Source organism: Camelus dromedarius, chromosome 22 (genome assembly GCF_036321535.1).
Source record: "Camelus dromedarius isolate mCamDro1 chromosome 22, mCamDro1.pat, whole genome shotgun sequence".
NCBI classification, from domain to species: Eukaryota; Metazoa; Chordata; class Mammalia; order Artiodactyla; family Camelidae; genus Camelus; species Camelus dromedarius.
In genome coordinates, this window is record NC_087457.1 from 11,846,308 (window position 1) to 11,865,554 (window position 19,247).

General features: G+C 44.5%; 1 protein-coding gene across 2 annotated transcripts in view; it reads right to left on the reverse strand.

The window, feature by feature from the left end:
• The window catches only part of IDO2 (indoleamine 2,3-dioxygenase 2), a 57,550-nt gene that overhangs the window by 13,174 nt on the left and 25,129 nt on the right, over positions 1-19,247 (reverse strand). For both annotated transcript variants that reach the window (XM_010999254.3, XM_031440055.2), the window contains 5 exons: positions 14,138-14,257; positions 11,984-12,102; positions 8,424-8,438; positions 8,062-8,161; positions 6,091-6,208 (listed from right to left, as the gene is read on the reverse strand). In XM_010999254.3, coding sequence (XP_010997556.3) covers positions 6,091-6,208; positions 8,062-8,161; positions 8,424-8,438; positions 11,984-12,102; positions 14,138-14,257 — 472 coding nt within the window. The remainder of the gene's footprint in view (positions 1-6,090; positions 6,209-8,061; positions 8,162-8,423; positions 8,439-11,983; positions 12,103-14,137; positions 14,258-19,247) is intronic.

Consider the following 19,247-nt stretch of genomic DNA (forward strand, 5'->3'; position numbering starts at 1 on the left):
CTTTCTCACCGCATCATCGGAAATACTGAGGTGTGCTGCAGGAGGGCGGGCTGCGGGGCTGGGGAGGGTATCAAACAGGGCTCTGGGGGGGGGGGGTGGAGGGCATTAAAGGGATACAGATCCTACGCCCCACCTCACGGACTCCATCAAGAAACCCACCCGCCCATGAGCCCCTGGGGTTTCCTACCATTGCAAAAACGTGGATGAATCTTGAGGGAATTATGTTAAGTGAGAGAAATCAGACAGAGAAAGACAAATGCTGTGTTATCTATCTCCTAGGTAGAATCTAAAAAACGAAAAAGAAAAAACCAAAGTTATAGAAACAGAGTAGATGGCTGGTTGCCAGAGGCAGGGTGGTGGGTAAAATGAGGAGAAAATGTTGGTCAAAAGAGACAAACTTCAGCTGCAAGAGAAACAAGTTCTGAGGCTCTAACCTAGAGCGTGGTGACCGTAGTCGGCAATGCTGTATTGCAACCTGAACGTTGCTTAGAGAGGAATCGTGAATGTTACCACCACAAAAACCAACAAAATGGTAATTACACGGGGTGAAGGATGTGTTAACTTATCGTAGTAATCATTTCCCAGTATATACATGTATCGCATCACTGCACTGTACACCTTAAACTTACATGATGTGATCTGTCAATTATATCCCAATGAACCCGAGAAAAAAAGAGGATATCAGATTGGCAATCAATCAGTCGATCAATGAATAATGGAATGAATAAATGAATAAAGCCGACTATATTAACTGTTGGTGAGGTGGAATTTCAAGTTAGTAAATCACTTGGAGAACAATTTGGTGCCAGTTAGTAAAACTGAAGGCTCAGAGATATTTCCAGTTTATATCCCAGGAGTTTGCGCATGAATATTTGCAGCAACATGTCTCATAACAGCAAAACCAAACCAAACCAAAAAAACAAACAAAACCCCCAGAAGTAAGCAAGAGAATGAATTATATATTTATACAAAAAGCTGCTGTATATAGCAATGAAAATGTACTACATCTATATGACTAATATTGATAATCTTTAGAGAACTAAGTTGCAGAAATAAAATATACATTTTAATTCTTTGTATATAAAGTTCAAAAAATTAATATGCTGTTTAGGAATAATTCTCAAATAGTGACATTATTAAGAAGTGAAATTGAATGATGACTATCATCATCAGAACGATGGTAACTGAAAGGAATGTTTCGGGCATGCAGTTGGAAAGAACCACACAAATGGTTTCAAAGTTTTTGGCAACGGTCTATTTCTTAAGTTAATCTGTGTATGAAGATGTTTATTTGACAATTACAATTTTTGCATATACTTGATTTAAATATTTTTGTATTGTATATACATGAGGTCTTTTATTTTAAAAAGAAAAGCAACTAGGGTCCACAGTGGTATACTTGTGTGGCTATTATTAGAATCAGAGCTAGAATCCAAATTTCTGACTCTGAATCTGGTATTCTTTTCATTTTCCTGAAGCTGAATTGTCAGGGAGAAATTTCGAGCAAGCTCATAGGGTTAATATGAACACCTGGTTCAGAGAATACCAGGCAGAGATCGTCTACTAACATGGCGCTGGTGAGGGATGAGAGCCACGTAAACACTCTTGCTTCTGGATCTAATGTGTGTACCTTTTGGCTAAGAAAGGCAGTTCCTAAAAGCCAGTGACATTATCCTCCAGGGAAGACAGAAGGTCCAAGAGCACTTGAGTCAAGCCTCCCCCCTTTCCTTGCATGTGTCTCCTGGGCGCAGGGGGAAAATGGCCCCAGTGGCCAAACCCAGGTCCACTCTGTGATGTCTTCCAGAGTCGCTGTTGTTGCTGTTCAGCTAAACACAAAACATTTAGTCAAGTATCTTTTTCTTCTAAATATAAGTGAATCTCAAGAAAGACACAATGTCTGCTTTCGGTTAGTTAACGCTCGCCTCATGAAAATAAGTATTGTTTTTGTTTTGCTTGGAAAACCTAAAAAAGCTGGCTTTGTATACTTTTCAAGGGTAGGGATTTAGGCTTTATCCTAAGAAGTGGTCTTTACACAAAGCAAAACTCAGCAAATTCTTGATTTGGGTCAGTGCTGTAAAACCACAGACCCAGAATCATCCCAGCATTTTTCACATGACATTATTAACGTTCAATATAGTCCCACTCAGGGAAGTAAGGCTATCACTGATACCAAAAACAAAGCATGGTAGACGCGTAATTGAACTTCATATCCAATGGTCATGAGCCCCAATCTGTATCTTTTGTGTGTAATTCCCACCTTAAAAGCCACATATTTCCACTAGGTGTCTCCCCATCACCCTGAATGTGATGTGTCACAAAACCAAGTGTTGCTTCCGGCCCCTGCATTCCCTGTTTACTTTGAAAATCAATCTACCAACCCAGCAGAACCCGATTCAATCTTCCGAATAAGAAATCTTTTCCTTATTGTAGTCATCATATCATGGTATATACACATATCATGTCATTACACTGGACACCTTAAACTTACACAATGCAATACGTCAATTCCATCTCAGTGAACCTGAGAAAAAAGAGAGGCTATCAGATTGGCAATCAATCAATCAATCAATCAATCAATAACTGAATGCAGAAATGAATAAAGCTGACTATATTAACTATTGGTGAGGTGGGATTTCAAGTTAGGGGTCGTGATTTTTTTTTTAACCAGCTTTGAAACCATACGTTCATCCTTGACCCCTTCTCCTGCCCTGGGTCCTCCTCGATGTCCCTTGTCGATCTTTTCTGTTGCTGCCACTTCTCCACCCCTGCCCCTGCTCCTGGGTCTCACAGCATTGCTGATAAGGATTAAGCAGCTCTGTGAGCCTGGAGGAGACCAGGGTTACATCTGAAGTATAAGTAGGCGTTAACTAGGCAAAGGAGGAGTTGGGAAGAATGCGTGAAGCAGAAAGAATAGAGCACACACAAGCCTTGCAGTGGAAAAAGGTTCTTTTTGGGAACTAAAAACTAGTGTTGGAAAGAACAAGTGAAGGGAAGTATGGTATGAAATTAATTAAAATTAATTAAAATTAAAATGGCCTGGGGTCAGATCAGGCTGGGTCTGGAAGAACAGGTTTTCATGAGAAAATTCATTCTTAGAGGACAAGAGCTATTCATAAATATGACAAAGGATATGTGCCTTCCAAGGGAGACCAGAGCTCGGACCTGGCTCAGTTCTCTGTAAACCACCAACAAAGGGAGAGCCAGAATCAGCCCTGCAGGTGTGCAGGGTGGGGATACAGTGAGCACTGGGTCCTGCGGGGAGCGTGGATGACACGGGAGGTGCTGCAATGGACTTCTGCCTTGTGGGAGTCAGGCCCTGGGAAAAGGGTGGTCTGGTTTTATTTTCCAGTTCAGCCATGAGAACTGTGGAAAACTGTGACATGGACATCTCTGTGGGCTGGACAAAGGCCTGGTGACAAAGGTCACGGTGGTCCTCAGATACGCAAATGGCAGCCTTAAAATAAAGGGGACCTCTTCCTCCTTCCCCTGCCCTTATGATTCCAGGCTGACATGCTTGGAAAGGAGGTATTTGGGGAGGAACAGAGCGGAGCACACAATTTGTGCTAAAGTTGGGCTGAGAAAGAAGGAATTGTGGGGTGAGCTCCATCTGAGGGAGGAAAGCCATGCAACGAAGCTCTATCACCCAGAAGAACGTCAGCAACCATAAACCACAGGCAATGACTAAAAAAAATCCACGTGATTCCTCACACTTTGTTGTGTCTATTATTTGTTCTTGTTTGTATGATTTCATCTTTCTGGTTACTACGGTTGCATGGCAACCGACTCCAAACTCAGCAGTACAGAACCACCATGGAATTACACTCATGGGCTCTGCAGGTCAGGAATGGGGACGAGGCACAGAGGAGACGGCTTGTCTCTGCTGCACAGTGACTGGGTCCTCAGCTGGGAAGATGGGAGGCCCAGGATGCCTTGACGGTAGGAACAGACGCTCACCGGAGGGCTCATTCACCCCCGCTGGCACCTACACTTGGCCTCTCTGTGTGGCTTGACACCCTTGTTCATGGCCATGGTGGCCCCAGGGTAGGAGGACTTTTTCAGTGGAGACTTGGTACACAAGGCAGCAGTGACATCACTTTTCTAGCCTTGTCTGGGAGGTCAGGCAGTGTCATGCTGCTGAGCCCAATTTTTTTTCCTGATCACAAAGTTTTTTTCTTTTTTTTCCTAACAGTGTACATATATATATATATTTTTAATTGAAGTATAGTCAGTTTACAATGTTGTATCGATTTCTGTAATGCTTCAGTCATACATGAACATACATATATTCGTTTTCATATTCTTTTTCACCAACAGTTACTACAAGATATTGAATAGAGTTCCCTGTGCTATAGATTAGGACCTTGTGGTTTATCCATTTTATATATAGAAGTTAGTATCTGCAAATCTCAAACTCCTAGTTTATCCCTTCCCCCACTTCCCCCCCAGTAACCATAAGTTTGTTCTCTATGTCTATAAGTCTGTTTCTGTTTTGTAAATAAGTTTGTCTCTTTTTTTTTTTTTTAGATTCTACATATAAGTGATATCATATGATTTTTTTTTCTCTTTCTGGTTTACTTCACTTAAGATAACCATCTCCAGGTCTATCCATGTTGCTGCAAATGGCATTTTATCCTTTTTTATGGCTGAGTACTATTCCTCTATATAAATATGCCACGACTTTATCCAATCATCTGTCCATGGACATTTAGATTGTTTCCCTGCTGATCCTATTGATCCCAAGCATGTCACAAGGCCACCTATGTCACAAGCAAGGACATAAGAGGAGTCCCAAGGTCACATAGTAAGGGAACAAATGGGCTGGAAGATGTCCTTGTGGCCATTTTTGAAAAATGCAATCTGATACGTACATATATTTCACTGCCGTGACTAGCAGTGAAACTTTTAAAATAAATTATGTCTGTGTGGGAAAATCTGCCTTTGGGGGAAACAAGGGAAGTCGCCCCATCACCTCCCGAGGCCATCAGACCTCCTGCAGAGGACGATCAAGAAAACCTCAGGGCTGGCCCAGGCTGGAGAAGGGACCTTGAGAACTAGGGAAGCCTGTAACAGTCACACAGGGCTGCACCACCTCACCGCACATGTGCCGCGACAGGGTGAAGGGCCCCCTGTGACCCTGCCAACTCCTCACTTCTGCTCATTCATACGATCTGAAGACACCTGCCAGGGACCTCCAGTGGCCTTCATATCCTGAGAGATAAAGTCAGGGCATCTTGGCAAAACTAAGATCTATCTCACTGAGTTGAGAGAGGTGGTTTGGCAGAAGGCCTACTGATGCAATCATGAGCGCTTTAAAATTAAAATCCAGGAAAATGCAGAGCTGTGAATCTAAAACGTGAAACAGGGGAACTGAATGGAAACTACATAACCCCGTGATTCCAGATGGACTTCTAGGACATAGAGTATGGGAGAGCAAATAAACAAACTCTTTCAATGAAAGGTCATATTACTTGAACACCACCCTCTCTCCTGCTCCCTCCCTCCTGTCTCATTTCCTATAAACACTCTCTTTTCCTAGAATTCCCCTCCTTTTTTTTTCCAGTGAAGCAGGACCTAGGGAAACAGACACTTAGCAGCTTTTTCCTTATTGAACAGATCACACCCAAATATTGGACAGGAATGCAATCACCAGAATATTATGTAACGAATTGCAGGAATGCAGGAAGGGTGCACACCTTAACTGGTCCCAAGTTTGATAACTTTATCCCTGCTCTGGCCACAGAAAAGGAGGGCTGAGGAAGCCAAGGGCAGTCGTCTCCGCTGGTACCACGGTCCTTGCTGGACCAAGCAGGTACAGATGAGGCTGCTGTGTGCCCCCTCCCCTCCTCCCAAGCTTCGGGCAAGACCTCAGCATGCAAATAAATAAATGACCACCAAAGAGAGGAAACGACTCTAATCCCAAGAGACAATAAAGGATAAAACTGCAAGAAGAGCCCTGCAAACCGAGAGATCACTTTCCAGTAGTAGGAAGAGCGGGTACCTTAAAACAAAGCTAATACACCAGCGCCATCTGATGGAGGTTCCCAACATCCAGGCCCTTCCTCCCCCAAGCAGAGCCCTCGGCTGCCCTACCGTGCATTTGTCCCAAGACTCCTTTGATGTCCTGGATGGAGAGCCTCAGACGCTGCAGGGCTTGGAGCAGGGATTCCGGGCTGGGCTGCAGGATGGCATTCACTGCCTGAACCAGGGCCTGGGGACCAGATTCAGTCAGTCAATTCATTAGCGTTCACTTAAGGCCGATTGGGGTGGAATGAGCCTCAGAGCTGGGGGAGGCGGGGGATAGCTCAGTGGGAGAGTGCGTGCCTAGCATGCGTGAGGTCCAATCCCCAGTACCTCCGTTCAAATAAATAAATAAATAAATAAACCTAATTACTACTGAACACCTCCCCCCTCCCCCCTGCCAAAAATACCCAAAAGTCCTGCTGTCAGAGCTGGGGACTCCCGGAAGGGCCGCCCTCTGAGTACTGGCCTCTTTGGCAGGGCTCCCCTGGGAGTTCTCTCTGGTCAATTCCCAGATGGACCCCTGGTTAGGTCCTTCTGGATCTTTCCTCTGGCTGCTACTCTATCATTTTCCACCTTCCTTTCCTCCGGAGTTGTCAGGCCTGAGGATCCTTTCTACTTCCACATCTTGAGTTAGGCCACCCACACTCCTGAGTCCTGCTCTTACACAAAAGCAGACAGATTCTGGGGAGCCCACGCTCAGGAGCCCCCACCCCGCCATTAGCAATTCTCAACCTCATCTGAGATGTATTTGGAAGAGAAGTATTTTATTCTGTATCTTTCCATGGAGTAAACACACGGATAGGAAGGAAAGTGACCAGAGGGTTTCCCTTCTGAGAGGGAAAGACATGATGGTTCTGCCACGATCTGGTCACCCTACCATAGACACACACGCCCTCCAAACATGCTCACCAGGGAGGGGGTACAGAAAGACAGAAATCTAGCTTCAGTATCTTGCAGCAAGGCAGGACTTTTCTCTAGCTGATCACCTGCTGTTTCAGTGTCTTTTGTACCTGCCTGACCCCTAGAAGAGTTCAAGTTTACAGTCCCCCCACCAGGTGATCTCAAGGATGGTTCATTTTCCCTCAGAGCCTGTGCATCGCAGCTTTCTCTGCCAGGTATCAGGTTCTGTCTCTGTCTCTCTGTCTCTCTCTCCCTGCTTAATTTCTCTACATGACTCAGGTTTTGACTTTAAGACCTGCCATTTCCCTTGGAAAGCTTTGCCTGACCTTTTGAAGGAGCAGGGAAGGAACAAACTAACATCCCTGATGCTAAAACTGTTTGCTGATTCTTTCTAAGAATTCCTGCAGTTGGCTTTCTCTCCCTTGCTGCTTTTGTGCTAGGCAGCCTCCACACTTCTCCCTGACATTCTTTACAATGGTTTTAACCCAGAGGCTGTGGCTCCAGGAAGAGGGTAATGGGCCGATAATCTCAGAAGAATGGACAGACCCTCTGCGGTTCCCCCATGACACAGAGGTTAAGGGGAAGGTGGCAGCACCCTGTAAAGGGCCCTGGATTTTACCACCTTTTCTGGTCCATCCAGTTTTTCTATAAAACCCTAAGACCCCAGCCCCGAGACGGAGTCACAGTTAGACTTAGAAGGCCTGGCAAAGCAAGGAAGCTGTTCTTTTTCTCCCAAAACTCTGCCTCGGAGTCTCAATCTGGCTTTCTGGGTGCAGTTTTGCCAGTTTTGCGGCAACACCTTCAGGTCTAAATTAGGTTTTCCATATCTTTTCATGAAAGACTGCACTTCTTTTCTTGTTACCCCGTACGTCAACCCATCTTCCTCCACTGGATCCTGAGTTTCTGTGGAGGCCAGAGTAACGTCTGTCTTTTCCCCCCAGATACTCCATTGCCGAGAACGATGCTAGTGTGTTGAATGTGCAAATGGTCAATTCCACGGTTCACAGCAGTTGTGGGCTAGAACTTAGGTCCCTTTGCTCAACTAACCAAGGAAGACAAGGCCCCTGCTTGTCTACGTTAATTAATCCACGGTGGGGAAAGGGACTTGGAGAGGGAGTGAAAAAGTGAGTGAGAAGATACCTTAATCCCAGGCACTGCTGCGTTCTCCACCAAAACAATCACCAGTATAAAACCACGCAGGCTTTCTCCCCCAGGAAGTGAGAAAATGATGTCCAAGTTCCTGGGGAGGGAGAGGACCACGTGGTTAGAGAGGTCTGCACACAGTGGCTACACGTGGTCCAGTGGTGGCCTCAGAACTAGGCAACTCCACGTGCAAAGTGCAACCAGTGGGCAAGGTTCTCCCCTCCAAGGATGAGCATCTCCCCCTTCAGGAGCATTCGGGGAGGAAGGAGACCGATCAACCCCAGCCCCAGTCACCTGACCTGAGGGCTCTCAGAGCCTCACATGGCCCTAAAGTGAGTGAAGGATTTCTGAGGGCTTACCTGATTTCCAGGGGTCTAGTCCAAGTTCAGTTATTGACAACCAGGGAGGGAAAAAAAAGAAAAGAACAAATCAGTTTGTAAACCTGATACACCTTCCGGGGCCACGTTGTTCGCAGGCATGCGCACTTGGGAGCAAATATATGTGCAGACACACACATCCGCGCACTTTGGATGTCAGGGTTGTGACTCGACTATGGGCCTGAGGGGAGCAGCAGACGCCACCCAAAATAAGCCACTTTGGCATATTTGATACAGGAAAATAGCACAAGAGAATGGCCGGGTCCCAGGTCTCCGTCGAGTCCATGGGATGGACCCCGCCAAGTGAGGGTCCTTGACTTTCAAGGAAAGAACCAAGAGCGAGCCACAGTTGAGTAAAAGTAGCTTTATTCAGAGAGACAGACACTCCACAGACAGAGTGTGGGCTGTCTCCAAGGCGAGGGAGCCAGAGGCCAAGGAGGTACACATTCCATAGGCAGAATGCTGATCATCGCAAGAGGTGAGAGGCACCAGCGGTGACAGCCTCAGAGGATGGGGCTGTCCACGAAAATGAGATCAGCCACGAGGTGTGGGGGTGGTTAGTTTTTATGGGCTCAGTCACTTGATATGCTAACAAGTGGGAGGATTATTCCAACTACTTTGGGGAAGGGGCAGGGATTCCCAGGAATTGGGTCAGCCAGGGAATGGTCATGGCGCCTGTGGGTGTGCCATGAGGCTCAAGGTCTCCTGGAAGTCGAGTCTTCCGCCATCTTGGTTCTAACCAGTTGGTCCTGTCCTCAGCTGCTTTGTCATTCCTTCAGTGGTTGTGCCCTGTCCCCTTCCCTCCTGTCTCATATTGATGATTTTGAATTAAAGGTAGTTGAGAAACAGCAGGTGCGCAAGAGAGACGCTCTGACCTCCTTTGTGGCCCTCAATGCAGGAAATAAATCTCCCATGTGAAGGCACCCTCGCTGCACCAGGAGGTAGAGAGACAGCATCGCCACCAGAGATGTGGAATCCAGGGAGGGGAAAAACTGTATAAACAAACTTTGTTACTGTTTCACTAATTAGCTTCCCTGAGCCCCAACCCCTGTCTTATCAGTTCTACCCAAATGTATTACTTCGTCGCCTAAAAGCTGCCTGCATTAGTCACGTCTTTGAGTCTCATACTTTTATGGGGCTCCAATATGTGCGGAATTACACCTGTTTTTCTCCTGTTCATCTGTCTTGGGTCAGTTTAGTTATTTTAGACCAGAGGAGGAACCTATACAAAGGGAAATCTTTTCCTCCCCTACAGAACTCAGTGTGATAGACAGACAGAGCTCAGCGCCCACAACAGCCCAGAACATTTAGCCAGTGGCCATCCTGACAATTCATCTTACCCCTTTTATTTATCTGTAGTTGCCACAGATCCACACTTTTGTTACAGCTATTCTATTCCTACTTAGCTTTTAGCGCCTACCTTAGACTAAGTCCCACCCCCTCACCATTTCCTGATCTTTAAAGCCTGCACTGATGTAATTTCTTAGAAATTCTGAAAGGCTTATTGTCCGCATCACTGTCCCAAGTCTGGTACTCCTTTGTCTTGTTAATAAGTCACTTGTGGGTAGACTTTCCTACTACTTTTTCTATTTCCTCTTAGCCCTTAGCCCTGTGCTAGGATTATCGAAAGACTCCAAAAAATAATTGCAAAGAAGCATAACTACTGAGCCCCGGGACTGAGTCTGCATCTTTGGGCTCAGTCGAGCCCTGCACCCTCACTCACTAAGAAACCAGCTTTCTGTCATCATATTTCTGACTCCCACTTCTCTGTTTCTCATTGAATCAGAAATCCAGCTTATTCAACACTGAATGCCTTGACCAGAATCATTTCTGCACACAGATTTTGTATTTATTTCTGCCCAACTTCTGAGCCAGATTATGCAGCTTTCCATGGGAACACCATGAGCCAATCCTGTTATTAAAGCAGAGCTGGTCAAAGATCTTCCCTGACAGCTAGAGAAGATGTTAAGATCCTAAGGCTCAGAGGTCCTTAGAAAGATGAGATGGCCCAATCTCACTTCCTCCAAGGGGTGCACACATCCATCCTAAAAGCTACATTGTTTAGTGGTTTAATCCTTTAAACAGGTTCAGCCACCTGCTCGCTCACACCCGTGGTTACTCACAGCCCTTCCGTGAGAAACTTCTTCCTCACGTCTAACCTAATTGTCCCTCAAGCTATTTTAGTAAGTCATAAAAGTACTGCCCCTTACCTCTATAGCCTGGAGTAAATTTGGCTGCAGTCATGAAGTTTAAAAGGAAATTTAACACTTCATCTCTTTCACCCCATTCTGACTATTTATTGGACTTTCTTGCTTGTAAAAACTCATGCCATTTCTTCTTTAGACAAATTGCCTCTATTTCTAGCTCAACTGTCAAAGGTATGTTGCCAGTTAGCTGGGACAGCATTATTCATCAAATTTCCAATGCAACATACCCAGAGCACCCAGTCTCAACTCATCCATAACCACTGATTTAGGGTCACTATATAATGATCACCTAGCGAAGGTCCTGGTCCTATCTTGACTTGAATGGAAGGCATGTTATGGAACAGTCACAGTTGCGTGAGAAAGAACGAGTGAAGTCTGAGTGAGACAGGAGGGAAGAGGGCAGGGCACCGCCATTCACGGAATGACAGCAATTAACACCAAAATGGCGGAAGACTCAACTCCCAGTAGACCTTGATGATTAAGATGGCAGGAGATTTGACTTCTAGTAGATCTTGAGCCTCATTATATGCTCATGGTAACATATTAGCATGATAAATAACATGCCCACAGGCGCCACGACAGTCCCAAGGCTAACCATAGAAGGTCAAAGAGTGGGTGGTGGCCCAGTTCCTAGGAACTCCAGCCCCTTCCCCAGGGTAGCTGAAATAGTCCTCCCACTTGTAGTTGTGGAGCTACTGAGCCCATAAAAACTGGCAACACCATGCCTTGTGGCCACTCTTTTTCACTCCCTCCTCTTTGGAGACTGCCCTATACTCTGTTTATGGAGTGTGTACCAATTTTACTTTAACCTGAGCATCCAAATCCCACACCACCTTCCTTGCCTTTCTCTCACCTTACACTCTAATCAGTATGCATCTCTCTAAATAAATCTACCTTTACTCAACTGTGGCTCGCTCTCGAATTCTTTCCTGCACGAAGCCAAGGACCCACACTTGGCGAGGCATGTCCCAGGGACTCAAACAAGACCTGGGACACAGCCCTCCACACACCCCACATCCATTTTCCCTGCATCTGAATTGTGAAGGAGCTTGAAGGTCAGGTAGGGAACTTCCAATGTGATGTAGAAGCAGAGAAAGTAGCCTGCACCCATGTATTCATGATCAAGGGGAAATTCCTGGGAACTATGATTTATGACCTTAAGCTCAAGTCCACCCCTTCTTTGGAACCATACATCAGGTAATGAATATGAGCATCTCTAACCAAAAGATGGCTGAAAAAGCCTGGACTTTTCCCGTAGGGAGAGTAGAAGTCCCAAGACTGCCCCTTCCTTGGTGTTCATCTGGTCAAATCCCAAGCACCCTCTCCCTGTCTTACCTTCCTGGATCCCTAGCCGTCCAGTTGGCCAGCACCAAGTCTGAGTGAGTCAGGATGGGAGGGAGCCCCACGCTCCTGGAGACTTCCACAAAGGGAAGAGCAAGGTTTCTTGGCAGAACCTTTCAGACATAAACCTGGACAATCAGCATGTTCTAGAAAGAATGCATCAGTGCAAGCAGCCTGTCTCTTATTCCAGCAACCTTGTGGTAGAGAAATGACCCGGGGTAAAACTGGAATCATAGGAGTGATCCATACACACACACCTCACTCTGGTTATATATGTGTGTCTGTGTGTCTAGTCTTAGTGTTAAGACCATATACACGTATGTGTGCGTACATACGTGTGTGTGTGTGAATCAGCAAGAGGCATGGGAGAGATAGAACACTTCATCAAACCCAATAACAACTTCAAGCAAATAACCTCAAGACAGTCCCCATTCAGTCCCCAAGGTCTCTGAGGGGTGCTCTGAAGACCATTATCCACCCCTAAACCCAGGAAAAGTACTCAGATCCCTGAGGGTGGCAGTGGGGGGGCTCCAGCCATGAACGAAGCTAAATTAGCCCAGATCCAAAAGGACATTCTGACAAGCCCTGTCTCCTACTTCCATTTCCATCCCCTCCTGAGCTGGACACAGCCGTTCAAAGAAGCCCAACTTCTGCTTTTGTTTTTTCCCGAGATTTTTTGAGAGGCCTGGGACAGAACTATTTTTTAGGCAGAAGACAAGAAGAGCTTTAAAGAGTTTTCAGATTCCAACCTAAGGCCAGCTTCCCTTGGGAGGCAGGGGATGAGGAGGGCAGTGAAGAATTGAAGTGTCTACTTTGTTGAAAAGTTAAAGGTAGAGAAACAAAGAGATGACTCGAGGTCGGGGAGCAGGGGGCTCACTGGTAGCTGGGAAGGACATGGACACACCCCTGTCATCAACTCTACCATTTCCCTGATTTAGGATTATGGTTTGGAGGGAAGGGAGTGGGAAACCCACTGGGATGTCCTATGGTGCGTACTTAGATCTCAGACTTTTCAACACCAGACTCATGACTCTGTAAAGTTAGCCATCCTGAAACTGACACATTGTAACTGACTATCCTTCAAAAACAAGAGGTTAGACATCCTGACATTTCAAAAATCTGAAGCAGCACGCTGCCTCCCTTTTCTCTCCTTTCTCACTTTCCTTCCTTTTTCTCACAGACAGTCTCCTGGACTTAAAAGATAAGATTAACCAGGCAAACAAAGTCAGCACAGGCTATTCCCTTAAGCATGGTACAAGAACAAGCATAACACCCTGATATCTGGAAAACGTCCACTTATAAAAACAAAAATGAAACTAACAGTGATTCAAACTGTGGTTAGTGGAACTCAAAGATTTCATGTTCCAAGGTTCAGACTAAACCAGTAAAAAGCCAGGCAAAGTCTCAGACGAGATTTAAATGAATGATTAAGACAGATCACTACTGGGAGACAGCAAGCAACATTTTAAACGAATGAGAGTAGTCTTGTAAATGGCAGTGTGTGCCTCTACGGGAAGAAGTCTGCATTAGTGAAATCAGAAGGTCTGGATTGTGGCCCTGGATTTTCCACCAACTTGCTCTCTGATCTTGGACAAGGAATTTAACTTCCACAGTCCTCAACTATCTGTAAAATGGGCATGGTGCTGGTGTACTTACCTTCCAGGATTGTGAACATTGTGATTATTGATATGTCTAAGAGCAGAAAATGCTCTAAAATATAAGTCATTAAGTTTTTTATGATGTCTCAGAACTTGCCTTCAAATGCAACTCTTCAAAATTCTTGGAAGAGGGTGGGTGCCAGAAAAAAAAAAAAAAGATTCAAAAACGAATGAAAGGGCTACCAGTTCTAAAGAAAATTAACCTCCTGGCCGGGGGAAAAGAGTCTTTTATTTAAATGAGGATTTTGCCCTTCCATCAACTCATACCCAAAGGAAAGAACAAGAAATGACCCACTTTCTGGGAAAAGAGTGTAGAGGGCAAACTCAAGGTGCAGCAGACCTGTCAGATGGCAAGACAGGAGTCCCCTAGGGGGAGGGGACAGCTCAGTGGTAGAGCGCACGCTTAGCGCACACGGGGTCCTGGGTTCAATCCCCAGTCCCTTCATAAAGAAGAAAAAGGGAAAAAGGACAGGGGTCCCTTTGTCCCTACCTCTTTGGGCTGGGTCTCTCCTTCCTGCCAGACATACCCCATGGTAATAAAGCTCAGGGTCAGGTGGGCGAGGCGCTGTTCCCGGTAACCCGTGAGGAACTGGCAGCTCAGGAGAGGCATCTGTTTAAGAGAATTTCCAGAGATGAGCAGTTGCACGGGTGCCAAGGGCGCCTGGGTCTGTGGCTTGAAGGGTTCGAGTGTAAGGAAAGGGTTATATTTCAGTGAAGGCACTACAGGTTCCACGCACATCCATTTCTCCCCTCATCTTAGGACACTACAGTATAGGAGGTATTCCAGGTCATACTGTTCGCAAAGTACCCAGCCACTCCCACCCCAGCCCCCAATTTGTCCCCACAGCGGTGCCGGACTCTGGTCACTGTTGCTGAAGAGACAGCTTGGTTAGAATGTTCTAGAATAACTAAGTCCCAAGACTGAGATCACTTGTTAGACGGAGTCCCCCATAGCAACTTTTACAAGCCTGCGTCCCAAAGCACCTGCGCTGAAGTGGCGTTATCTTTTAACCCTAATCACAGCCCTGCTACTCTGGGCCTTACTCCTTCTGGTTAATTCGCTGGTAAACAGAGGAGGAGTGGAGTTAGGAATTCGTCCAAATCCCTGTGGGGAGGTGGCTGAGCGCGGCCAGATGGTTGCTCGGTTTGAACACTACCCGAGACCCTGGAGAGGTCTGCTGACCTCTCCATGCCCGCTCCCTCCTTGTCAAAATGCATCATAGGCAGGTGTAAAGGGGGTGGTACCATGGAAAGCAACACTGTGTACACAAGTTAGTTATTACGGACAGCCCTGCCCAGGCAAATATTACGTTTCTCAGCTTAGCCTGGGCCGGCTCTGCCTGTCTCGATTTAACATCAACAAAGTTTGAGCTCCAGCTTCCCTGCACACCCCCCTCGGCTCTTCTCCATCCCCCATCCCTCCGCCAGCTCTGGACACATCTGGGCATCTTCCCAGCTGCCCCTCTCCCGGTCCGAAGCGCTGGAAAGGGCCTCCGTGGACGTCGTGTGTATCCCTTTAAGATCCAGGCTCGGGGAGCGATGGGAGGACAGAGAGGGGCTGGGACCCGGGTGTCCTCCCACCCAGCGCGCAGGGCAGCTCGCCCTGCAGCCGCGGCAGCCACCGACCCCTTCGTCCGCCGTCCGCTAGGGGGAGCCCGACTGAGCGCATTTCGTCTTAAAAATTGGCCCCGAGGGAGAATCGCGAAAGTTCTGTGCCCTAGGCGTGTGTGCGTGCAGGTTGTGAGGACTGCTGCTGAGATGTTGCCTTTTAACGGGAACCAGCCTGAGAGTCATAACTGCAGTTATTTATTTCAGTACTTAACTTACTATAACTTCGTATTTATTTAGCTCTTAATAAAGTGGCCGAGGCGTGCTGCTAAAAGCTTCCCAACCAGGACGGCCCTCCACCTTCACCCAAACTCATAGGACCAAACTGAGAGTCAGAGAAGGTAAGACACAGGCCCAGGGGCACAGAGTCGGGAGGGACTGAGCCGCGGTGTGACCGCAGTTGTGCTGACCGCAGCCCCGTAGAGATACATGAGAGCCGCGTGTGTCGTTTTAGTTCCTACTAGCCACGTTGTAAAAATAGCAACAACAACAACACAGAAATTATTTTAATAGCGTGCTAAGTTGATATAGGCAACATGTTATCAACGCATAATCAATATTAAAAAAATACGGGGCTGTTTTGCACTCTCTTTTTACGGTAAGTCTTCCACATCCAGTGAGGTGCTTGTAAGTCAGTTTGTCCCCGCCACATTTCAAGTGCACAGTAACCGCAAGTGGCTGTTGGCTACATGCAATGAAACTTTCAGGTAAAGAACTAAGGCCTGAGTTAAGAATGTTCCTCTTGGTTAGGTTTTCTGGAAACTTCCTGAACATTTCGGAGTCCCTCCAAGCAAACAAACACATACATATGTATGTTTGCTTGCTTGTCTTTTATATATAAGACTATTTATATGTATATAAATATATATAAGAAATATTTTTAATGGATTAAGAAAGAAAACATTCATAATAGAATTTTTTTTTTACCAAAAAAAAAAAAAACCAAGATGAAGTGGTTAGGAAGAGAGTGAGTCATACACTTACTGTTTCTCTCAGTTTAAACAACCTGATTTCATATTTATGTTTTCTTGTTAAATGGAAAGGAGATACTTTGCAGACCCGGTTTCACTGGATTTCATAAAACAGTTTTCTTTTGTCTTTGGCAAGAGGGAGCTGGCTTGTTTCCTGATTTTCTTACTGTTGGTTACAATCTCCCTTTATGGAAAGAGGGAGGAAGCTGGATTGAGAATACTGCAGTTAGAATACAAGGGCATGAGTCAGTTTTCCCTGTTTGGTCTCAAGGACCCTTCAGCCAGGCCAGCATCGGCTCAGCTGAATGACTACTTCCTTAGACACACAGCACTTTGCTGGTGCCAGCGTCATATTATTTTTAAAATGGCTGACATTAACCTTTTTTTAATTGTCTGACTGTCCCACTAGGGCGTGAGCTTCTGGAGAAAAATGACACTTAAATATATATATATATATTTTTTAATGTATACAAAAATAGTAGAATGCTACTGTAAAAATACTAAATATACACATATATATGAGAAAGTGGTTTCTACTAGTCTTGATATCACTCCTTAGAGCTAATTGCTGTTGAAACTTCAGTATTTCTACTTCTATCTGTCTAAATATCTGTAAATATTAAACAATTATGCAATAATATTTAAAATATACACATTCAGTGTTTATATTAAATATATATATGCATCAAATAGATAATTATTTTACATATATACATACTTATAGGCATTTATATCATTATATACATGATGCATTTATATACATCATGTATATAATTTTTACTCTATACACCTTCCTTTTTTCTGTGAACTATATTGCAAAAGTATGTATATATTATATGTACACGTACATACAGAGGAGAGATAGATGTATACATTGTCACTTAATAGTTGTATAGTGAATGGAAATAGTACTTAAGTAAATGGAAAACTATACAACCACTTAAGTATCCAAATCCAATTACTTAAGTATCCAGATCCAGTTAGTTATTAATAACTATTTAGGGGATAATATATTTGTCATCTTTTTTCTTTTTTTGTTTATTTCACTATGAGAATTGCTGCCATGAACACCCTTGCTTAATCATCTTTGCCCTTTTGAGCGAGTATTTCTGTGGGATAAATTCATAAAAACCCATACAAATGAGATAAAATTTGCTAGATGAAAGCTTACGCGTATTTAAAATTTTAACGGACGGGGCCAAATTGCTTGTCAGAAAGCTCGCACCAATTTTCTCTCTTGCTGTCAGCTTTGCTCTTCCGCAAGTTAACTCCATCATGGTAATGGTTTGTTTCATTTGTTGCCAAACCGATAGCCAAACCCAGATACTCTGCTGTTTTCCTTTGCATTTTTTTGTTTATTCCTGACATTGAGCGTTTTTGCATGTTTATTATTATCCATCCAGATACCTCTGTCTGTAATTTAACCATTCACGTCCCTTACCTGTCTTTGCCGGTCGATCACCTTATCGATTTGGTAGAACTCATTTTACATCACAATCCTGAACTTTGTCTGATACAGATGTTCTAGATTATTTCCCTAGTTTATCATTTCTCTTTTAATAATTTATTTTGAATGTTATTTCAACATTATATTGCAATCAGACCCACTGCAGAGATATTTTATTGGTAAATTATTATCAACTCTTTTCACAAACGAATAAAAAAACAACATTGACCACATTTTACTTCTAAGCCACTGTGTTCTGCATTGTAAATGACTTTGGGGACGTGAGCCCATATTATCACTTACGACAGGGATATTCACAACCCACAAATTTGTGTAAATGAAATGGGGACTAAAAACAGAGAAACTCATTGGGGGGTTTTTACCCCAGTGGAAATGTCCTCTCCTGATCGATGACTCATCTTCCTTGGTGATACGCAGCTAATATTTTGACAGTTTCTGGCCCTCGGATGTGTTGGGAGAGATAAGTCTGAGGTTTTCCTTCTTGGAGTGAAAAAATACTGACTGAGTTTCTCAGTGTGTGTGAGCATTTTTTGACTCTAAAACGTGATGCTGACTAACAGATTGGCCCTCTATTTCTCCACCAAATGTTTTGGAAGTGCATTTCATCCTTTTTAGTTAATAAAAGTATTCTGTGAAAGATATCACATGCGTATATATTAGATACATAGACATTTATTTACAGCTTAAAGGATAAATGCAGGTAAATGCTTATTTACCCATCATTCCAGCTTAAGAAGCAGAACTTTACCAAGTTCTCTCCTTAGCCTACCAGAGACTCCCATTTGCTGAATTCTCTGTTGGTTATTTTCTTGCTATTATATTCAGAATTTATATGTATGTGATGACTAAACAGTATGTTACTGAGTTTGGGTAATTTTGAGATTCACCCACGTTACTGCATACGGTTCATTCATTTCTCCAGCGATTTCACATGTTTTTGCTTCGATAAGTGGCATTTTTAAACCCCACAGGGCACGCAGACACCCAAGAAGGTATTTATATACACAAGCGTGGAATCCTTAGATAAGAGAGATGCGTATCTCAGTGTTTTCCTGATAATGACAAATAGTTGTTCAAGGAGGTGGTACCTACTCACAGCACACGAGCCATCCAGCTGCCTCATACTCTTGCCAATAACCGGTACCGTCAGAGTTTTAAACATTTTCCAGTTTTGTGGTTGTAAAATGTTACCCTATTATAGTTTTCATTTTCGTTTTCCTGGTTATATGAAGGTTGGCATCTTTCGTGTGCCATGCGATCATCTTTGCTTCCTACTCTGTCAAATGCCTGCTCGTGTCTGTTAATACGCTTTCTTGCTTGGTTGCTTGGCTTCCTTACTGATTTCCAGGACTTTATATATTCAGGATACAGATATTTTCCTGAGCTACGTGTATGACAGTAACTTCCTTCAGTTTGTCGCTCGGCTTTTCATTTTCTGTTATGCTCTGTTTTGACAAACAGAGATCCTATTTTAAGGAAATCAAGTTATCGTAAAAATATCCTAATCTTATATCATTACAAAATTCTTCCGTAGTCCAAGTGACTATTCTTTT